The sequence below is a fragment of the Gavialis gangeticus genome, unplaced genomic scaffold (assembly GCF_001723915.1).
Source record: "Gavialis gangeticus isolate Ggan-Ray unplaced genomic scaffold, GavGan_comp1, whole genome shotgun sequence".
NCBI classification, from domain to species: Eukaryota; Metazoa; Chordata; order Crocodylia; family Gavialidae; genus Gavialis; species Gavialis gangeticus.
Window position 1 is genome coordinate 209,154,263 of NW_017728992.1, and position 18,129 is coordinate 209,172,391.

Sequence of the window (18,129 nt, forward strand, 5' to 3'; positions counted from 1 at the left end):
CAAGCAGCTGTACCTCCGAACCATGATTCTGCCTGCCATCCTCTTCCCTTAGGCGTATGGCATCGTGTGGAAAGCAGTCAATCGCAGGACAGGAGAAATTGTTGCCGTCAAGAAGATCTTTGATGCTTTCAGAAACCGAACAGATGCTCAGGTGAGGAGCCGTGCCCTGCCGTGCTCTGGACAATATGCATGGGGACTTCACAGGTATTCTAAAGGTTCGCAAACTGACTCAGGCACAAGTCTCTGGAGCTTATTCACACAAGTAGTTAAGGGCAACATCTTAGTAAGGGTTTTGATATTTATATGGGAAACAAGACTCTCATGCTCCACTCTTACACAGTACAAATAAAAATATTTCTCAACATGCAGACTACTGCATGGCTGGTAGTAGCAGGACTCTTCCCACATAGACATGTATGATTAAGTGGTTGCCAACCTAGGCTTTTAAACCATGGACTGTAGACACTGTTTCCTGGCCTCTGCCCCATGTAGGGAACATCTGGTCCTCCATGAATGAGCCTTAACCTTCTCACTGGCCAGTCACTTCTCTTTCCATCCCTTATCTTTCTGTGACAATAATAAATGTTTTCATTTATTTCAGAGAACGTTCCGAGAAATTATGTTCCTGCAGGTAAGTGACACCCGCCTTCTACTCTGTTAAGTGTTGTTAGGTGTCCTCAGTGTCTCTTCCAACAACACTTGCCTCTCTACTTCTCACCCTTTAGTCAAAGTGCAAGTGCACACAGCTTTTATCTCCTCTCATATCTCTCATTCTTTTTCTGCGTTGTGTCCCCACCATGACAAACGATCATTGTACAATGAGTCTGTCTTACGTTTTTCCTGTGGTTTCGCTGTTTCATCTACACTTTCATCAGGAGTTTTGTTTTGTGATTAACTCCTACCTGTCCTTGCACCTGTCACTTTTTTTTTTTTTTGGTCATATATCCTGCTTGTTGTCAGTCCTTGATTTTTTTTCATCAGGTACATTAGATGTTTTAGTAGGGAGACCATGGTGTCAAGACTGGAAGATCTTGTCAGGTATGGGGGAAATTAGATTCTCATGGCTAGAGGCCATTGCTTTGGTAGGATAGGAGATGGGAGATGTTTATAAAATGGATTGTAAGAAGTAATTCTGCATGGATTCTCAACTTTCCCTAAATCCATCAGTATACTATCTAAGAATTTATTACCTTAGTTTAAAAATAAAGATATTTCTCCAAGGTTATAGCTACAGTGGCACAATCAATTCTATACTGAAGGCAACAAAGTAAAATACTTAGCAGCATCAGAATTGATTCCACAAGCATTTAACTGCCGGCAAGCTGCCTATTCCTTTCCCTGTTTAGAAAATGTACAGTCTATGTTTGCCACAGAACTTGGTAAACAAAAATCCTGTCAAAATTTGTGAAGTGATTTTTATCTTTGTGTATTACAACAGAATGTGGAAGGCTGCATATAGTTCTAGCATGCACAGTTTAAAGAGGATGTCATACAACTGAAAGAGTGTGTTTTAGTAATGTAGTTGTGATGGTCTTGGGCAGGGGGAGTGAAAAGCAAGATGTTTGGTGATTATCTTTTATTGGACCAACTCCAGTTGGGAGAGAGATCTCAGTAATCACAGACTCGATCTTGGTAGATCACAGACTCGATATGAGCCTGCAATGTGATGCAGTTGCACAAAGGCAGTTGTGGTTTTGGTATGTATCTATAGAAGCATTAGTTGGAAGACATCAGAAGTGATGGTGCCTCTCTACACAGTATGGGTTAGGCCTTACCTAGGGTGCTGCATGCTGTATTGAGTTCCACACTTAAAAAAAAAAAAAAAAAAAGGACATGGTGAAATTAGAGGGTTAGAAGGTGGGTGGCAAATAAGTTAAAAAGCTTGGGAGTCAAGTCGTATGAGGAGAGGTTGTCAGAGCTACGCATGTTCAGCTTGCAGAAAAGGTGCTTAAGAGGGAACACGTTTTCTCTCACTACAGAGTGTAGTACTTGGGCCAGCAGATTGAAGTTGTAGCAAAGTAGGTTTAGACTGGATATCAGGAAAAACGTATTCACTGTTAAAACAGTGAGGTAATGGAGTAGACTGCCTGGGGAAGCTGTGAATTCTCCCACACTGAAGGTGTTCAAGAACAGGTTGGACAGTCACTAGTTAGGGATGATCTGGCCTGTGTTTTATAGAAGAAAAAGTGATCCCATGGTTAAGGCAATTAACTAAACCCACAAAAATTGAATTCTGTCCTTCCTTTGGCACAACCTTCTTTAGGTGGTGCTGCGCAAGGCACCAGAACTTTCAAATGTGGCTTCTGTTGTTTTGGGTAGCTAGTTTGAAATGCTTTGGAGTTGTTCTAGAGCTCTTACATTTCAGTTGAAAGACTCCCATTAGTGCACTGTGTATCAGACCTTTAGGATTTTTAGGGTTTTTTGGGAGTAATGAGCGCTCCCAACCATGGTTAAAATCAATGGGCTCTAGATATTTTATTACTTCCAAAGAATAATGGTCTCGTTGTCTCTCAGCATCCAGTCACTACTCCTATCCAAACCATCCTGTACAAGTGTTTTGTCTAACCTGTTTCTAGAGCTAAAATAGATGCTGTCACATAACTGCAAGGCATATTGCCCAAGACCACTGAGAGCACCCTACCCTGTCACGGGTAAAGCAGGGGGATGAGGGCCCTCAGTGTCCCACCACTGCAAGGGTTGTTAAAATGAACTTGAAATATCCAAGCAAGATGGCTGTGCCCATGCTACAGATGATGCAAGTAAGTCTCTCTCCCATAAGCTCTGGGGCAGAGAAATCACAAATATTTCTAAGGTGCTCAATGCCGTAGTAATAAGTACCATAGAAAAGAGAATTAGGAAATTAAGAATTCTGTCATCAGTGCAAAATGTGGATTGTAAACTGTAAAAAGGAACTGAACCATATGGTGGATGGTGAAGATAAACTTGACTTCAATGTGAACACTTAGTGACACCAACTGTGTTAAGGCAAAATAATCTCAGATTAATGACTGCATGACAGTTCACTATGATGATTTCTTAATATAGTTTACATCAAAACTATGAGGATTTATTTTAGGTTCCTTAAGAGTGCAAGATTCAAAAATGATTTATAGATTGCTTTTGGGTAGCTCGTGAAGGTAGAAGTGAGAGTTTCTTTGGAATATTGGAGCGTATTATTAGCAGCGTCATAGGCAATATGTAGGTGGAAAGAAGTGCACAGGGCTTTCCTCTCAGCTATTTTTTCCATGGTTTTGGATGCCTAGGGTTTATTCTGCTGAAATGTTGACTAACTAAACATCATTTTGTTTGCTAATAATAATATTGATAACACCTTCTCAAGTACGCTTTTGGAAATGATCAAGCTGGCATACTAATTGAATCAAAGACAGACAGCTGCTTGTTCAACATCGGACAGTTTCAGAGCAAATCCAGGATCCGCTTTTCACAGATGAAACTACATTTGTCTGTAACTCAACTGACAAATTGCAGATCATGATGAAAATACACCAAGTTTGGTATGGTAATCACCAGTATTAAGGAGACAGTTGTCATATCACAGGACACCGACATCCCACCCAAAATCTACTTCAGTAATGAAGCTCTGGACAATGTAGATCACTTCTGCTATCTCAGCTCAACTCTTACCAGCTCATTTTAGCCTTTCTAGAGAGCTTCATGTGAGAATTGGCAAAGCCTCAGTCACCTTTGGCAAACTTCTCTCGCATGTCTGGAATAACAAGCTGCTAACCCTGAACACAAAGGTGTCTGTCTATGAGGCCTATGTCCTCAGTACCCTCCTTTTACCCCTGTGAAAGCTGGGTCACGTACTCCAAGCAGGAGCAGAGTTACTTGGGACTAATGGATCACCAGCAATGAGATCCTTGAGAGAACTGGCATCCAGTCTATGCACACTATGCTGGATGCTTGCAGACTTCCCTGGCTGGGACATGTGGAGTGCGTGCCTCAAGATCGTCTGATAAAGGCTGTGCTTTATGGCCAACTCGAGAACTGCCTGCGACACAGAGGAAGGCCAAAGCTCTGATACAGTGGCAAGGTCTCAAGAAAGTCAGTGTTTCCACTGACAGCTGAGAGAACCCTGCCCATAACTGCTCAGTCTAGAGAAGCTGGATCAAGGCTGGTGCAGTCACCACAGGACACTGTCAGAGAGCCCAGGCTGAAGCCTGCAGGAAAGCCAGAAAGAAAAGTTTGTTTCAGCTTCCATCTGGCGAGTGGACCTGTAGCCCCTGTGGGAAGGTTTGCAGCTTGCACATCAGGTTCTTCTCCCTGCAGCACAATGCCAAACACCACTGACTGACTGACTTGTCATGTCTGCTTTCATCTGTCAAGATGTTGTACAGCTTTGTAACCCACTAAACATAATCTTGTTTGATAATAATAATATTGAAGACACCGTTAGTATCATACTTCTGTGATCAAATGTTTCTATGCTTTAGGTATTAAATATGTAAGTTAATACTTAGGGTTGGTTCCTAATTTGGGTTAACAGTTTTTAGATTAAGGTTTGTTTAAAACTAACAAATCAAGTTCTTCTTCACATTGTACGTAATTGAAGTATGGAACTCATTGCCATAAGACAGTGGTCTCCAGCCTTTTTATGGTGAAGATAAACTGGTGTTTATTTTGAAGTGTAATAGGAAGCACTGTGTGTTGCGTTTTCCTACCTCCACTAGGTTGTAAACGAAGGTACTTGATGTTGTGTTTGATCAACACCTGCTTGTCTATGACTGCAGTGTATGAGGCTCACAGCATACACAAATACCACAGGCTCATTCAGCGATGAAGACTCAGAGTTTTATTGTCTGCAGTACACAGTGCTCTCCTTTCCATTCGCCTGTGCTTGCCTGCAACAAGGTATTAGCACAAACTACATCTGCCAAGCCAGCACAAAGTTCCAAGTTTCCCAGTTCCTCTTTTCTGTAGATCAGTCCATACATAACTAACAAAAACATTTTGACTAGAAGAAACTGAATAATACATTTGTACTGCACTGTACCTGTCATGCATCCTGATCTGTGTGTTCCTTTTCTGTCTTTATCAAATGAATATTGCACTGTCCTGTCCTTGATACACCTGGCTTGCCTTCCTGGCAGTCTCATGCATCTTGTATCATTCTCTATCATCTTGTACCAACCTTGTATATGCTTATTGCAGCTCAAGCTTGTATGAGCAGTTCATGTATCAGTCACTGTTCTACTGTTCTAGTGAGGCCTACATTGGTCAATGCCTCTATGTGAGTACTGTATGTGCTAATGCTAATCAGTGCTTGTACTGCCCAGTGCTCCAGTACAGCCTACATTCGAGTCTCACAAGTGGGTGTCTTTTTTTTTTTTTTCCTGCAGGAATTTGGGGAACATCCAAACATCATCAAATTGCTTGATGTCATACGAGCCCAGAATGACAAGGACATCTATCTGGTTTTTGAGTCTATGGGTGAGAACCACCTCTGTTTGGGTCATTTGAATTCTTTCTCTTGATTCATTTCCCATGAAAGCAGCAGAATATAAAGATTCTTTTGGGGGATTGGTAGGAATATTAATCTAGGCAGATAGATCAATGAGAATGATAGACATGCTGGTTGGGTGGAGCAAATGGAGAGGTAAAGCAGTGATATGGCTGAATGTAGTGAAGCAATTACATGAGAACAGAATTGGAAGACCGCTTACAAGGGATGAAGAGAGAGAGGTAAAAAGTAAATGGGTGTCTATGTGCAATGCGATTCTGTTTAGGAAGAATTAATGGAACAGGGAAATGATTTAGGGAGAAAGTGATTCATACTAATATCAACCATTGTGTGAATATGCTGAATGTAAGCTTATAACAGGGTTGCCAACTGTCAGTAACTTTGTCAATAAAAAATCCGCTTAAAATGGCTGTCAGTAAAGTCTGTAAAAAAACCAAACAAACAAAACTTTCAGTAAAAACGCTAAGCAGCTACAGCTTGATCGAAACCGTGACAGACAGAGCGCAGCAGTGCCACCTCATGTCCAGATGGGAGCACAGAATCCTCCAGGATGTATTTTGTCAGCCACATGCTGCTGCTGCATCTCAGAGTACCTGAAATACTTCTAGGTTGCAGGTGGGCTTTTTTGGGGTCCATGCCCAGATGAGGGGGATGGGCGTGGCAGGGTTTTAAGGCTGGGGAGGGGATGGACTAGGGTGGGGCAGCATGGTTCAGGATGCAGTCAGGGATGTCAGAGTGTAGGGACAAGTAGGGGGCCCCTGGCAGGGGTTGGAGGCAGCACAGTGTAAAACCATCACTGTAGTCAAGCAGAAATTCCAAACCAAGATTATTTTTTTACTGTTTGCTTTTTACTGGCAACCACATATTTTTACTTTTTTAGTATGATTGATGTAAAACCCTTAAATTTGAATGCAGCCCTTTTAACTGAGGCCTAGCAGCAGGACAGGGACTGGCAGAAGAGCTAGAATCATAGAAAGTTAGGGTTGGAAGGGACCTCAGGAGGTCGCATCTAGTCCACCCCCCTGCTCAAAGCAGGACCATCCTCAACTAGATCATCCCAGCCAAAGCTTCATCTAGCCAGGTTTTGAAAACTTCCAAGGATGGAGCTTCCACCATGTCACTGGGTAACCTGTTCCAGTGTCTTACTACCTTCCTTGTGAGAAAATTCTTCCTAATATCTACCCTAAATTTCCCTTGCTACAACTTGGGACCATTGCTCCTTTTTCCATCATCTGCCACCACTGAGAACAGTTCAGCTCCATCCTCCTTTGAACCCCCCTTCAGGTAGTTGAAGGCTGCTATAACATCCCCGCTCAGTCTCCTCTTCTTTAGACTAAATAAGCCCAGTTCCCTCAGTCTTTCTTCACAAGTCAGGTCCCTCAGCCCCCTCACCATTTTTGTCACCCTCCGCTGGACTGTCCAATTTCTACACATCCTTTCTGTAGTGGAGAACCTAAAACTGAACACAGTACTCTAGATGGGGCCTCACCAGTGCTGAATAGAGGGGAATAATCACTTCCCTGGACCTACTGGTAATGCTCCTATCAATGCAGCCCAGGATGCTGTTAGCCTTCTAGGCAACAAGGGCACACTGCTGGCATCTATTCAGCTTCTTATCCCCTGTTACCCCCAGGTCCTTTTCTGCAGAGCTGCTACCCAACCAGTCAGCCCCCCAGCCTGTACCGGTGCATGGGATTGTGCTGTTCTAAGTCCAGGACTTTGCACTTGTTCTTGTTGACAAATTGGACCAAAAGAAATCTCATGAGGTTCAAGGTCACTCTGAATCCTAGCCCTACCCTCCAGTATATCTACTGCTTTCCCCAGCTTGGTGTCATCTTCACATTTGCTGAGGGTGCACTGTGTGCCATTTTCCAGATTGTTGACAAAGACAATGAACAAAATCAGCTGCAGGACCTACCCCTGGGGCACTCCACTTGATACTGGCTGCTGACTAGACATTGAGCTATTGATTATTACCCTCTGAGCCTGATGCTTCAGCCAGTTTTCTATCTAATTTACAATCCATTCATCCCACGTATACTTCCAGTGGAGGGCTGGAAGAGGGCCAATATTGTGCCCATCTTCAAGAAGGGAAAGCATGAAGACCTGGGAAACTACAATCCAGTTAGCTTAACTTCTATTCCAGGGAAAATCCTAGAAACATTCATCAAAGAGGCTCTCGTCCCCCGAGCACCACCTGGGATAACAAGAAATAACATCCACAAATTGATTGAGAGTAGGTTCAGGCTTGATATCAGGAGGCATTACTTTACCATTAGGGCTGCCAGGCTCTGGAATGAGCTCCCAAGGGAGGTGGTGCTCTCCCCTACCTTGGGGGGTCTTCAAGAGGAGGTTGGATAGATATCTGACTGGGGTATTATGATCCCAGTACTCGTTCGTGCCAAGAACAGGGGCTCGGACTTGATGATCTGTTCAGGTCCCTTCCGACCCTAGAAACTATGAGGCTATGTGTGACAAACTTGCAAAAGGCATGATACTGAATGACAGCCAGCATGGCTTTGTTGCGGGCAGATCTTGTCTGACCAACCTCATCTCTTTCTATGATCAGGTGACTCGTCACCTGGATGAGAGAAAAGTGGTTGACATCACATACCTCGACTTCCAGAAAGCCTTTGACCTGGTATCCCACGAGGTAATGATCTCAAACTGGCAGATATCGGGCTCAGCTGCGGGACCATCAAGTGGGTGCGAAACTGGTTGCAGGGTAGGACACAGAGTACAAATGCCAGGACGACACTGATCCATTTGAGATGTGGGCAGCAGCGTACCCCAAGGGCCGGTATTTGGCCCAGTGCTGTTCAATATGAACTCCAAGATGAACATGGGCCGACAATGCGAGGTCATGGTTGGCAGGGCTAACCGGACCTTGTCGTGCATCCACAGGTGCATCTCGAGTAGAGCCAAGGAGGTGATCCTCCCCCTCTATGTGACGCTGGTCAGGCCACAGCTGGAGTATTGTGTCCAGTTCTGTGCGCCCCATTTCAAGAGGGATGTGGACAACATGGAGAGGGTCCAGAGGAGGGCCACCCGCATGATCCGGGGACAACAGGGCAGACCCTACAGTGAGAGACTGCGGGACCTGAACCTATTCAGCCTCCACAAGAGAAGGCTGAGGGGGGACCTGGTGACAGTCTATAGACTCACTAGGGGGGACCAGAAGGGTTTGGGGGAGACGCTGTTTCCCCTAGCGCCCGCTGGCATAACAAGGAGTAATGGGCACAAGTTGATGGAGAGGAGGTATAGATTGGACATCCGCAAAAACTACTTCACAGTTAGGGCGGCTAGGAGCTGGAACCAACTTCCAAGGGAAGTGGTGCTGGCCCCTACCCTGGGGGTCTTTAAGAAGAGGCTGGATGCCTACCTGGCTGGACTCATTTGAGTCCCGTTTCTTGTTTTTGGGGTTTTTGTTGTTCTCCTGCCCTGGCGGGGGGTCGGGCTAGAAGATCTACTAGGTCCCTTCCGACCCTTAATCTATGAAACTATTAAACTGAAATATCATCATTAACGACCTGGATGAGGGGGTGAAAAGCCCATTGGCCAAGTTCATGGACAACACCAAGGTATGAGGTTGTGTGGACACACCCGCAGATAGGCTGCAGATACAAGCAGACCTAGATGGGCCGGCATGTTGGGCAGAAGGGAACCAGATGAGGTTCAACACAGAGAAATGGAAAGTGCTGCATCTGGGAAGGAAGAGCTGCCAGCACACCTACAGGCTGGGCATTGCTAACCAGCACTACAAATGAACAATAGACCCCAGCATAAATATGAGCCGGCAATGTGACAGTAGCCGCATGGCCAATAAAACTCTGGCATGTGTCAATTGATGCATCTCCAATAAATCCAAAGAAGTGATTCTCCCACTTTACTCAACATTGGTGTGGCCGCAGCTGGAGTACTGCATCCAGTTCTGGGTACCGCACTTCAACAAGGATGCGCTAAAGCTGAAGATGATGATCAGGGACTTGCATGGCAAGCCATACGAGGAGAGGCTGAGGGATCTCAGACTCTTCAGCCTACAGAAAAGAAGGCTGAGAGGGGACCTGATTGCGGCTTATTGCTATATCAGAGGCTTACATCAGGGGCTCAGTGAACAACTGTTCACTAGGGCGCCGTGGGGGAAAACTAGAAACAATGGCCACAAACTCCTGGAAGATAGTTTCAGACTGAACATTAGGAAAAACTTCTTTACCACAAGGGTGTCCAGACTATGGAATAAGCTCCCCACAGAGGTGGTGCAATCATCTACCCTAGAGGTCCTCAAGAGAAGACTGGATGGTCACCTGGCTAGGGTCGTTTGACTCCAGATGTCTTTCCTGCTCATGCAGGGGGCTGGACCTGATGATCCTTCGGGGTCCCTTCCAGCCCTATGATTCTATGATTCCTTAGCTTTCCTGCAAGGATGTTGTGGGAGACCTATCAAAAGCCTTGCTAAAATCAAGGTACACCCCATCCACCCGTCTCCCAGCATCCACATAGCCAGTCATCTCATCATAAAAGGCAATCAGGTTGGTCAGACATGACTTGCCCTTGATTGCTGACTGTTTACGTCACCTTCTTCTCCAAGTGCTTAGAAATGGATTCTGAGAAGATCTGCCCCATGATTTTTCCAGGGACTGAGATGAGGCTGACTGGTTTGTGGTTCTCTGGATCATCCTTTCTCCTTTTCTTAAATTGGGCACTATACTTGCTCTTTTCCAGTCATTTGGGACCTCTCCTAATTGCGGTGAGTTTTCAAAGGTGAGGGCCAGTGGCTCTGCAGTCTCATCAGCAAACTCCCTCAGGACCCTTGGGTGCATCCCATCCAGCCCCATAAACTTGTACATGTCCAGCTTTTCTAAATAGTGCCTAAGTTGTTCTTTCACTGCTGTTGGCTGCTCCCCTCCTCCCCAAACTGTGCTGCCTAGTGCAGTAGTCTGGGAGCTGACCTTGCCTGTGAAGACTGAGGCAAAATAGGCATAAAGTACTTTAGCCCTTTCTGCATCCTGTGTTACAAGATTGCCTCCTCCATTCAGTATGTGACTTACACTTTCCCTGATCCTCCTGTTGCTACTGACATACTTGTAGAAACTCTTGCATCAGGATCTGGGGGAACATCTGTTCACCAGAGCACCCCCAGGGATAACAAGGACCAAGGGTCATAAACTCCTCCATGACTGTTTTAGGCTGGACAGAAGGAAAAACTTCTTTACTGTCCAAGCCCCCAAGGCCTGGAACAGACTCCCTCCAGAAGTGGTACTGGCACCTACTCTGGACTCATTCAAGAAACGTTTGGATGCTTATCTCGCTGGGATCCTTTGACCCTTGCTGACTTCCTGCCCCTGGGGCAGGGGGCTGGACTTGATGTTCTTCAAGCTCCCTTCCAGCCCTAATAATCTATGAAATCTTGTTACCCTTCACATCCCTTGCTAGCTGCAACTCTAATTGTGTTAGTCAACAAGTACCGTAAGGGAAAGTTGAAAAGAACTTTGAAGAGTCCAGGGATATAAGTGGTTTTCTCTGCCGTGTGTGAAGCTGCTGCAGTAACTCTGAAGTTAAGCATGTAATATCCCCAACATTCAGAAGTGGAACCAATGTTGAAGAGGTTATGGTATTCTCAGAATCACTGTAGATTTTCAACAGTCACCTTGCTCAGCTCCTGCTGAAAATGAGCTAGAAATGTTGGTATTTAGGAAATAGACCTGATGTCCTATCTTTGGGCCTCTTACATCTCTGACCAATAATTTGTTAATATTTTGTATTACAGAGACAGATTTGCATGCTGTGATCAAGAAAGGGAGTTTATTGAAAGACATCCACAAGTGTTACGTTCTCTACCAACTATTGAAGGCCACCAAATTCATCCATTCGGGAAATGTCATTCACAGAGACCAAAAGGTGCATTTGCAATCATTAGTTCTTACCTAAAGGGAAGCGTTTTTCTTTCAGTGAAGGCTTGCTTTAAATGGTTTATGGAGAGGTGTGAAGGAAGTGAGGAAACAGACAAGACTATTTCACAACTTGAAGGGAGTAATTCATATCTGCTTTGTCAGTTGTCTTCTGAAACACTCATGCTCTCTTGCTTGTTCTAGCAGGAGCAGCTGCAGCCTGGCATAGGTTTTCTTATCCTTCCTCTTTTGCACAGAGAATAAAGAACTTATCATATTGTGTATTCAACTACAGCCTTCAAATATCCTGCTGGACGCAGACTGTTTTGTTAAGCTTTGTGATTTTGGTCTGGCCCGCTCCTTGTGTCAGCTCCATGAGGACCAAGGCAACCCTACACTAACAGAATATGTGGCAACACGCTGGTACCGTGCTCCTGAGATCCTGCTTTCCTCTCACAGGTAACTGAAAGACTGGGGAACAGTTTGCTTGATATTTTGGAGATGGGCTGTTCTGAGAAGGTTTAGGAATTCAGTTCTTGTGGTATTACACCTTTACAACATTATCAGGAAAACTTACCAGCAGAAGTAAAAAAAACTTGTAGTCCTCCTATATCATAAAGACTGGCACATATACTCCTGTTTCAGCTCAAACTTACACATGTCTATGCACATCTAAACTCTCTTCTCTACACTCATCTCTTACACAACAGTTGGCCTTGCCATTCACTTGTATGCCTCCCCTTTGACTGTTCATCACCCCCATTCACTCACATTTACCCCTGCTCATTAGTTCTCCTTGGTCAGCCCTTCTTCCCCAGTCTGGACTTAAGTATTTTCTGATGGTGGGCTTTTTTCCTCACTTTCTGGCTACTTTCCTTGACGCAGTGCTTGCCCTATCCCTGTGGAGAGGATTGGGGGGTTTCATTTATTAATTCTTTTGTTCAGAGGTAAAAGTGATGGGTTTTATATAGTATTTTTTCCTTCAGTAGATGTAGGAAAGGGACTGTGTTGCCCTGGGTGGGAGTGGGCAGGGATCAGCCCCATGTGGAATACCCGGGGGGCAGCCACGGGCTGGATACAATCAATTCGTGGACCGAATCCAGACTGTGGGCTTTATTTTGCCCACCTCTGTTTTAACATGAGACAAGATCCAGGACATTTGGTCTGGCATAGCCACCCTTACCCTATAACAGTTTTTCTTTTAATATTTGATTTTATTATTTTATCAAGGATGGAAAGGAAATTTTACTGTATTTTAAAAGCCAAAATTACTTTTCCTTTGTTCTGCAAAAGTTAATTGTTTAATTATGTAAACACAAACTGGGTTCAGACCTCAGTTACAGAATGTGGATGTTTTGACAAGCTGTCTCTTGCCCATCATTCACCTTTTATTCTGCTTCAGTAGTTGTCACTCTTATCTGGCTATTTATGGTTCCAAGAGATTTTTTTGCTGACCACATAGTTTCATTTCTTAGAAATTAACATGCATTCTAATTTTTAGTTTGTTGCAAATAAATCCCAGCAAGGTAGCACACAGTTGTTTCCTTTATTTACCTTCCTTCTTAAGCACAGGACATTGGTACAACCTCCCTGTTGGAAAAAATGAATACATTTGGATTTCCTTTTTATATGGGAAGGCATGACAGAAGGTAGGAGATAACTGTTACGAACTTATTGGCTTAGCTCCTATCCTATTGCCCTCTGTTTTTTTTCTTAGCTACTCAAAGGGAGTGGATATGTGGAGCATTGGTTGCATTCTGGGAGAGATGCTGCTTGGAAAACCTCTTTTCCCTGGAACATCCACAGTGAATCAGATAGAGAAGATACTGAGTGTCATTCCTGCCCCATCCCCAGAAGGTGAGAATTTTTTCCATGAAGGAGAATATTTAATGAGAAGAGAGATGGGAAGGGTGGGAAGAAAGCAGTCCAGTTGCTTCAGGGAAGATGTTCTCCATCATGAGTCATTCTTCCTCCCTCCCAGGAAGTCAAAAGTCTTTAAGGAGAGGAATGTCAGGGAAAGTCTGGAGAATAAAACCCTAGGTGATTAGGTGAGAGGAGAACTCTCTGCTTCCAACAAGCTTGGAGGTGGTTGATGGCAGGGTAGTATATTTTAAGGTAGCTGATGTAATAATTAGGCTCTCTGGCCTGGTCTGATCTGAACCAGAGCTAGTAACCTGCACTTTATATATTTTAGAGCAGGAAGGGATTATTATGATCTGGCTTGATCTTTCACAACACAGGCTTTAATTCCAGCCAGAAGTTTCTGATTATGCCAATATCATATGTCAGAGCTAGCATACAGTTTTTGGAAACATAACCATTAGGTAATGGAGGATTTACCAAGAGTAAATTGTTCTAGCGGTTAATTATACTTAACTGTATTTAACTGAACCTTAGTCCTAGTCTGCATATGTCTAGATTCGGTTTCTAGCCATTTGATTTTGTTATGTCTTTATTTGCCAAATAAAGAACCTCAGCTGACAAAAATCTCCCAGTGTAGGATATGTAAGGTCCTTATCCTTACTTTTCTATCCCCTCCCTACACAGCACCTGCTGTTGTATACAGAAATGTTATTCCATTTTCATTTTTTAAATAGAGCTAATTCTTACATTGAGCATCTTACAAGGAGCTATGAAGCTACATCCATTAATTAAAGTAAAGGAATTAAGATTCTTTCTTAGAAAGCACTAGAGAAGAGTAAAGGGATGAATTCTCTCTAGCAATCTTAACTCCTTAAACTCAAATGCAAGATTTCTTGTCATCAGCTGTGTGACCCTGGGATGTCAGTTATGTCTATAACAGTCACTGAATCTATTCTTTATTTGCAGATATTTTAGCTATGCAGTCAAACTACAGAGCCTCAGTTATCAACCGCATTTGTTCCAGGTGAGCCTTCTACTTTTTCATTTTTTTTAACCAGGACAAGGGGGGGAAAGTGCATCAGCCATTTATTAGTGGTTTCCTTTCTCTGCAGATTCACTAACTGCAGATTCTCTGCAGGTTAGTTACCTACCAAATTCATAACTTTGCAATTTTCACAGAAACAGTAAATTTGGACAGTCTCCCACAAAAAAGCATGGGGACCATGAAAAATGTGAAATGAGCAGCAAGTGGGTGAAAAAAAAAGGTACAAAAACAAAAGGGCAGAAAGCCCTGGCATCCTGAAACACGGGGGGGTAGAGATTTTCACAGTGGGGGTATAGTCCCCCCCAACCCCAAATGGCCATCTGTCAATCTCCGGAGAGGGCCAGAACTTCCAGGACCCCTCAGCCAATCAGAAGTGTAGGGGGGCCCTGCCGCACTCCACCTTGAAAATGGCGACCAGCACTGTACTTGGACCTCAGGGGACATCCACCCTGTATTAGGTAGGTCCCCACCTATTTGATAGAAATAGTAACTGAACCTATAGCAGACTCTGACAAGATCAGTGAATATTATTAATTGATAAGCGTTTTGCTTGCCGTGGCCCAAATTCCAGGTCAGTAAGTTGTGAGGTTTCACAGTGGTATGCTTTCTTATGTTCTCAATCCTGCTTGGATGTGTTTGATGCAATTTGTTCTTAAAAGGGAAACAGAAGTTGTCAGGTAAGTGAATCAAAGGTCTTGGATCCTTGCCTAATCCGTGGGCATGGCATTTGATCTGTTGAGACCACTTACTTGCAGAGGACATATCAGACAGTGAGTAGATGAGGATAGCTGGTGCTCATTCTATAATTTGTGATAGCAAATGTGTATGAATTATTTTAAAAAGTATGTATATTTGTTCCCAACCTGTAGGGACTACGAGTTACTTAGACTGTAAGTAAAATGAAGTCTTAAATACCTGGAAGACTTTATTAGAAGCCTAGCTTATCTTACAGAAAAAGCGAATGCTAATTAGTAGGATGCATAGCTCAAGACAGAGGGTGGCCTCCACCCTTGTAGCAAACACAATTCTTCTTTCACTGCTACTTATGAAAAACAAGAAATATAAAAATAGGTCATGTTACAACAGTGCAATTTGGTAGATCACACATGAGTGCAAAACCAGCCAGATGTGGATTACAGGCAGAATTTTCCTTTTGGGGTTCAGTCCTCGAATCTGCTTGAGCTGGTGGACACCCCGGCATGTTCTGCACTGTCTCTAAGTTACATAAATGGTGTTCTTGGATCAAGGGTTAATTCTACCTCTCATAGAAGAACTGAGTTATCAGTTCTCAGCTTCTGTTGAATATAGTCTGAGGAAAAACCCTTAACTTGTAGCCTGGCCTTTTCCTTAACTATAATTTACACAACTGGCTAATGCAGTCTTAACCTGTTTCGCTCCTGCTTACTTGCATCCTGTTTCTCCTCTTTTTTTTTCTCTTTCCTTGTTTTGATTTTTTTTTTTTTTATTCTCTTCCATGTTCTTCCTAGCAAATAAAGAACTTTGATTAAAAAAGTATTTTGTCAGTGGTGCTCTTATTCAAGAACAGTTTTGCAGGACAAATTACACCTTTTGCTTTTCTAAGAAGTCAACATGATTTCATGTTGATTCTGACTGACAAATCTCAATTTTCCATCATCTTTATTTAAAAAAAAAAAAAGTAATATTTTTTTTTCACTAGTATTATGCCTGTGTGTACGCATCTCTTCATATATCTTAGAACAGGTTATTACATACACTCCCCTGGGACTTGTATCTCCACTGGTTTTTGGACTTCTCCCCTTGTGTTTTACCTATCCATTGTGCTTTGTGATACCTGAGTGAGAAAGGACACTTCTGTTTTTGCCTTTCCTTACTGACACCTTTGGTAGTTGCAGTTTCAGAAACTCCTTAGCACAGCAGGTGCTAAAGGATAAGAGCTTACATAATCCTGTTTGTAAACTTACCAAGGTCTATTTTAAAACTTGTTAGGTTGTTTGCTCACACATCTTCTGGAAGGCTGTACCAGAATTTTACTCCTCAGATGCTTAACAACTTTTCATTTGCAATCCAAATTTACTCAGAACCAATTTATACCTATTTGTTCATCTGCCAGTATTGTCCTTTGGCTTAAATAGCCTTTTTCTTTTCTGCTTTTTATATCCTCACGGGATGAAATGTTAAATGACATATTATGTTAAGTTCAGATCAGTTATCAAAGAAAGATACTGGGTTAGCATGGCATGATCTAACATGTGTAAACCCAACATTTTTATTTACTTTTCCATGTACCTCTGTCTTAAATTCTTTCCTTCATTTTTTTTTAACTCTTTATACTATTCAGGCAAGGCTTAGGGGTCACCAGTTGCACAGACTGTTTGTTTCTTTTCAATGTCAAATCAGCGAAAGAGCTCAATAGTGATTAGTATGATGTTACAAAGGGATCTGAAATCCTGATAAAACAAATGACTTTTTTCTAAGTGGACTTTTAAAAAATTTAGTAAGATTATTTGTGCGTATGTGTTGCCAGCAACTTTAATTTACAATCTTAAACTGATAAAAATATTTTTTGTTTTTCTTCACTTCACATGACTAACCATTAGAAAACTGAGAGGAGTTTCTGTAATTGTAGTTTGCCAAGTGAGAGACTTCAAGAAAATTATACTGCATGTGAGTGCAGTCTGAGTTGGCAGGTTTTACCTCTATTATATTTCCAGTGCTGAAAGATAAGACTTTTCAGTAAAATTGGGCAATGTGAATTACAGCTTAATTTCTTAACTTTCAGACAACGAGTGACATTTGAGGAACTTTTACCTTCATCTACACCCCCTCTAGCTCTGGACCTTCTAAAGAAGCTCTTGGTATTTAACCCTGATAAACGGCTGACAGCTGAGGAGGCCCTGCAGCATCCATATGTGAAAAGGTGAGAGCAGTATTAGAGTACCACTTCCTATTCCCACTTCCAAGCCCCAGAGTAACTGCTACTGCTGTGAGTTTCACTACTGGTAAAAGGGAATGCAAAACTAGTTTTCAGTTGCATCTTCCTTTCTTTGTGTGAAAAGATGAGTGACTCAAGTTGTTCCTCACTACAGCCTCCTGGCATGAAGAGGTAATCAGCCTATATCTCGTGTGCCTCCTCTGTCAGGACACAAAGTGTCTGCTCTCTGTCACAATCCTTGGCAGTTTCTAGGGTGTGTCTGTCTGATAGGCAGTAGGAACATACCTAATGTTGATCACTTATGTGTTGTCAACTCCCCCCACCAACTTCCAATTTAATTCTTTTGAATTTAAAGGTTTAAAGAAATTTAAAGAATTTTAAGTTTCTTTGAATCTAGTTTCTTTTTGATTGCCTGGGCTTGGGAAGGGGGAGCAGATTGAGACCCCCACAGTGCAGGAGGGAATGGGACAGGGGCAAATTATTCACCCTTGCCCCGTTCCCTCCTGCACTGTGGGGAATGCCCCACGACCTAGCTGGGCTGGGTTGTGGGGCAGTTGGAGGCATGGTGCTGGGGGGGGCGGGCACATGCCCACCCTGATCTGTGCATGGGGCAAGGGCGGGCTGCAGCTGCAGGCTTGGCTCGGCCTCTGCTCCCTACCTTCCTGCTGCTGCTTTGACAGCAGCATGGGTGCAGTGCCATGTGAGTCCCACCGCTGGGTGAGCTGGGCAGCAAGGCACATGGTGCCATGCTGCACTGTGATTGTCCCATAACCTGGCCCAGTTGAGACCCCATTCACTATGAATGGGGCCCCAGCCAGGCCAGGCCGGGTCGTGGGGCAGTCAGACCCCAGCTGGTTGTCCAGAGGTGTGGCACAGGGCAGCCAAGGGGGAAAACATGTCCCCCCTCCCCCAGATCCCCCGCAGTGCATGCAGTGGC

The 18,129-nt window shown here is 43.6% G+C and overlaps 1 protein-coding gene across 1 annotated transcript in view; it reads left to right on the forward strand.

The window, feature by feature from the left end:
- The window catches only part of MAPK15 (mitogen-activated protein kinase 15), a 55,569-nt gene that overhangs the window by 5,068 nt on the left and 32,372 nt on the right, over positions 1 to 18,129 (forward strand). The window contains exons 2-9 of the mRNA XM_019519775.1: positions 53 to 151; positions 602 to 631; positions 5,361 to 5,451; positions 11,250 to 11,380; positions 11,666 to 11,829; positions 13,088 to 13,227; positions 14,200 to 14,257; positions 17,040 to 17,177. Of these exons, the coding sequence (XP_019375320.1) occupies positions 53 to 151; positions 602 to 631; positions 5,361 to 5,451; positions 11,250 to 11,380; positions 11,666 to 11,829; positions 13,088 to 13,227; positions 14,200 to 14,257; positions 17,040 to 17,177 (851 nt within the window). The remainder of the gene's footprint in view (positions 1 to 52; positions 152 to 601; positions 632 to 5,360; positions 5,452 to 11,249; positions 11,381 to 11,665; positions 11,830 to 13,087; positions 13,228 to 14,199; positions 14,258 to 17,039; positions 17,178 to 18,129) is intronic.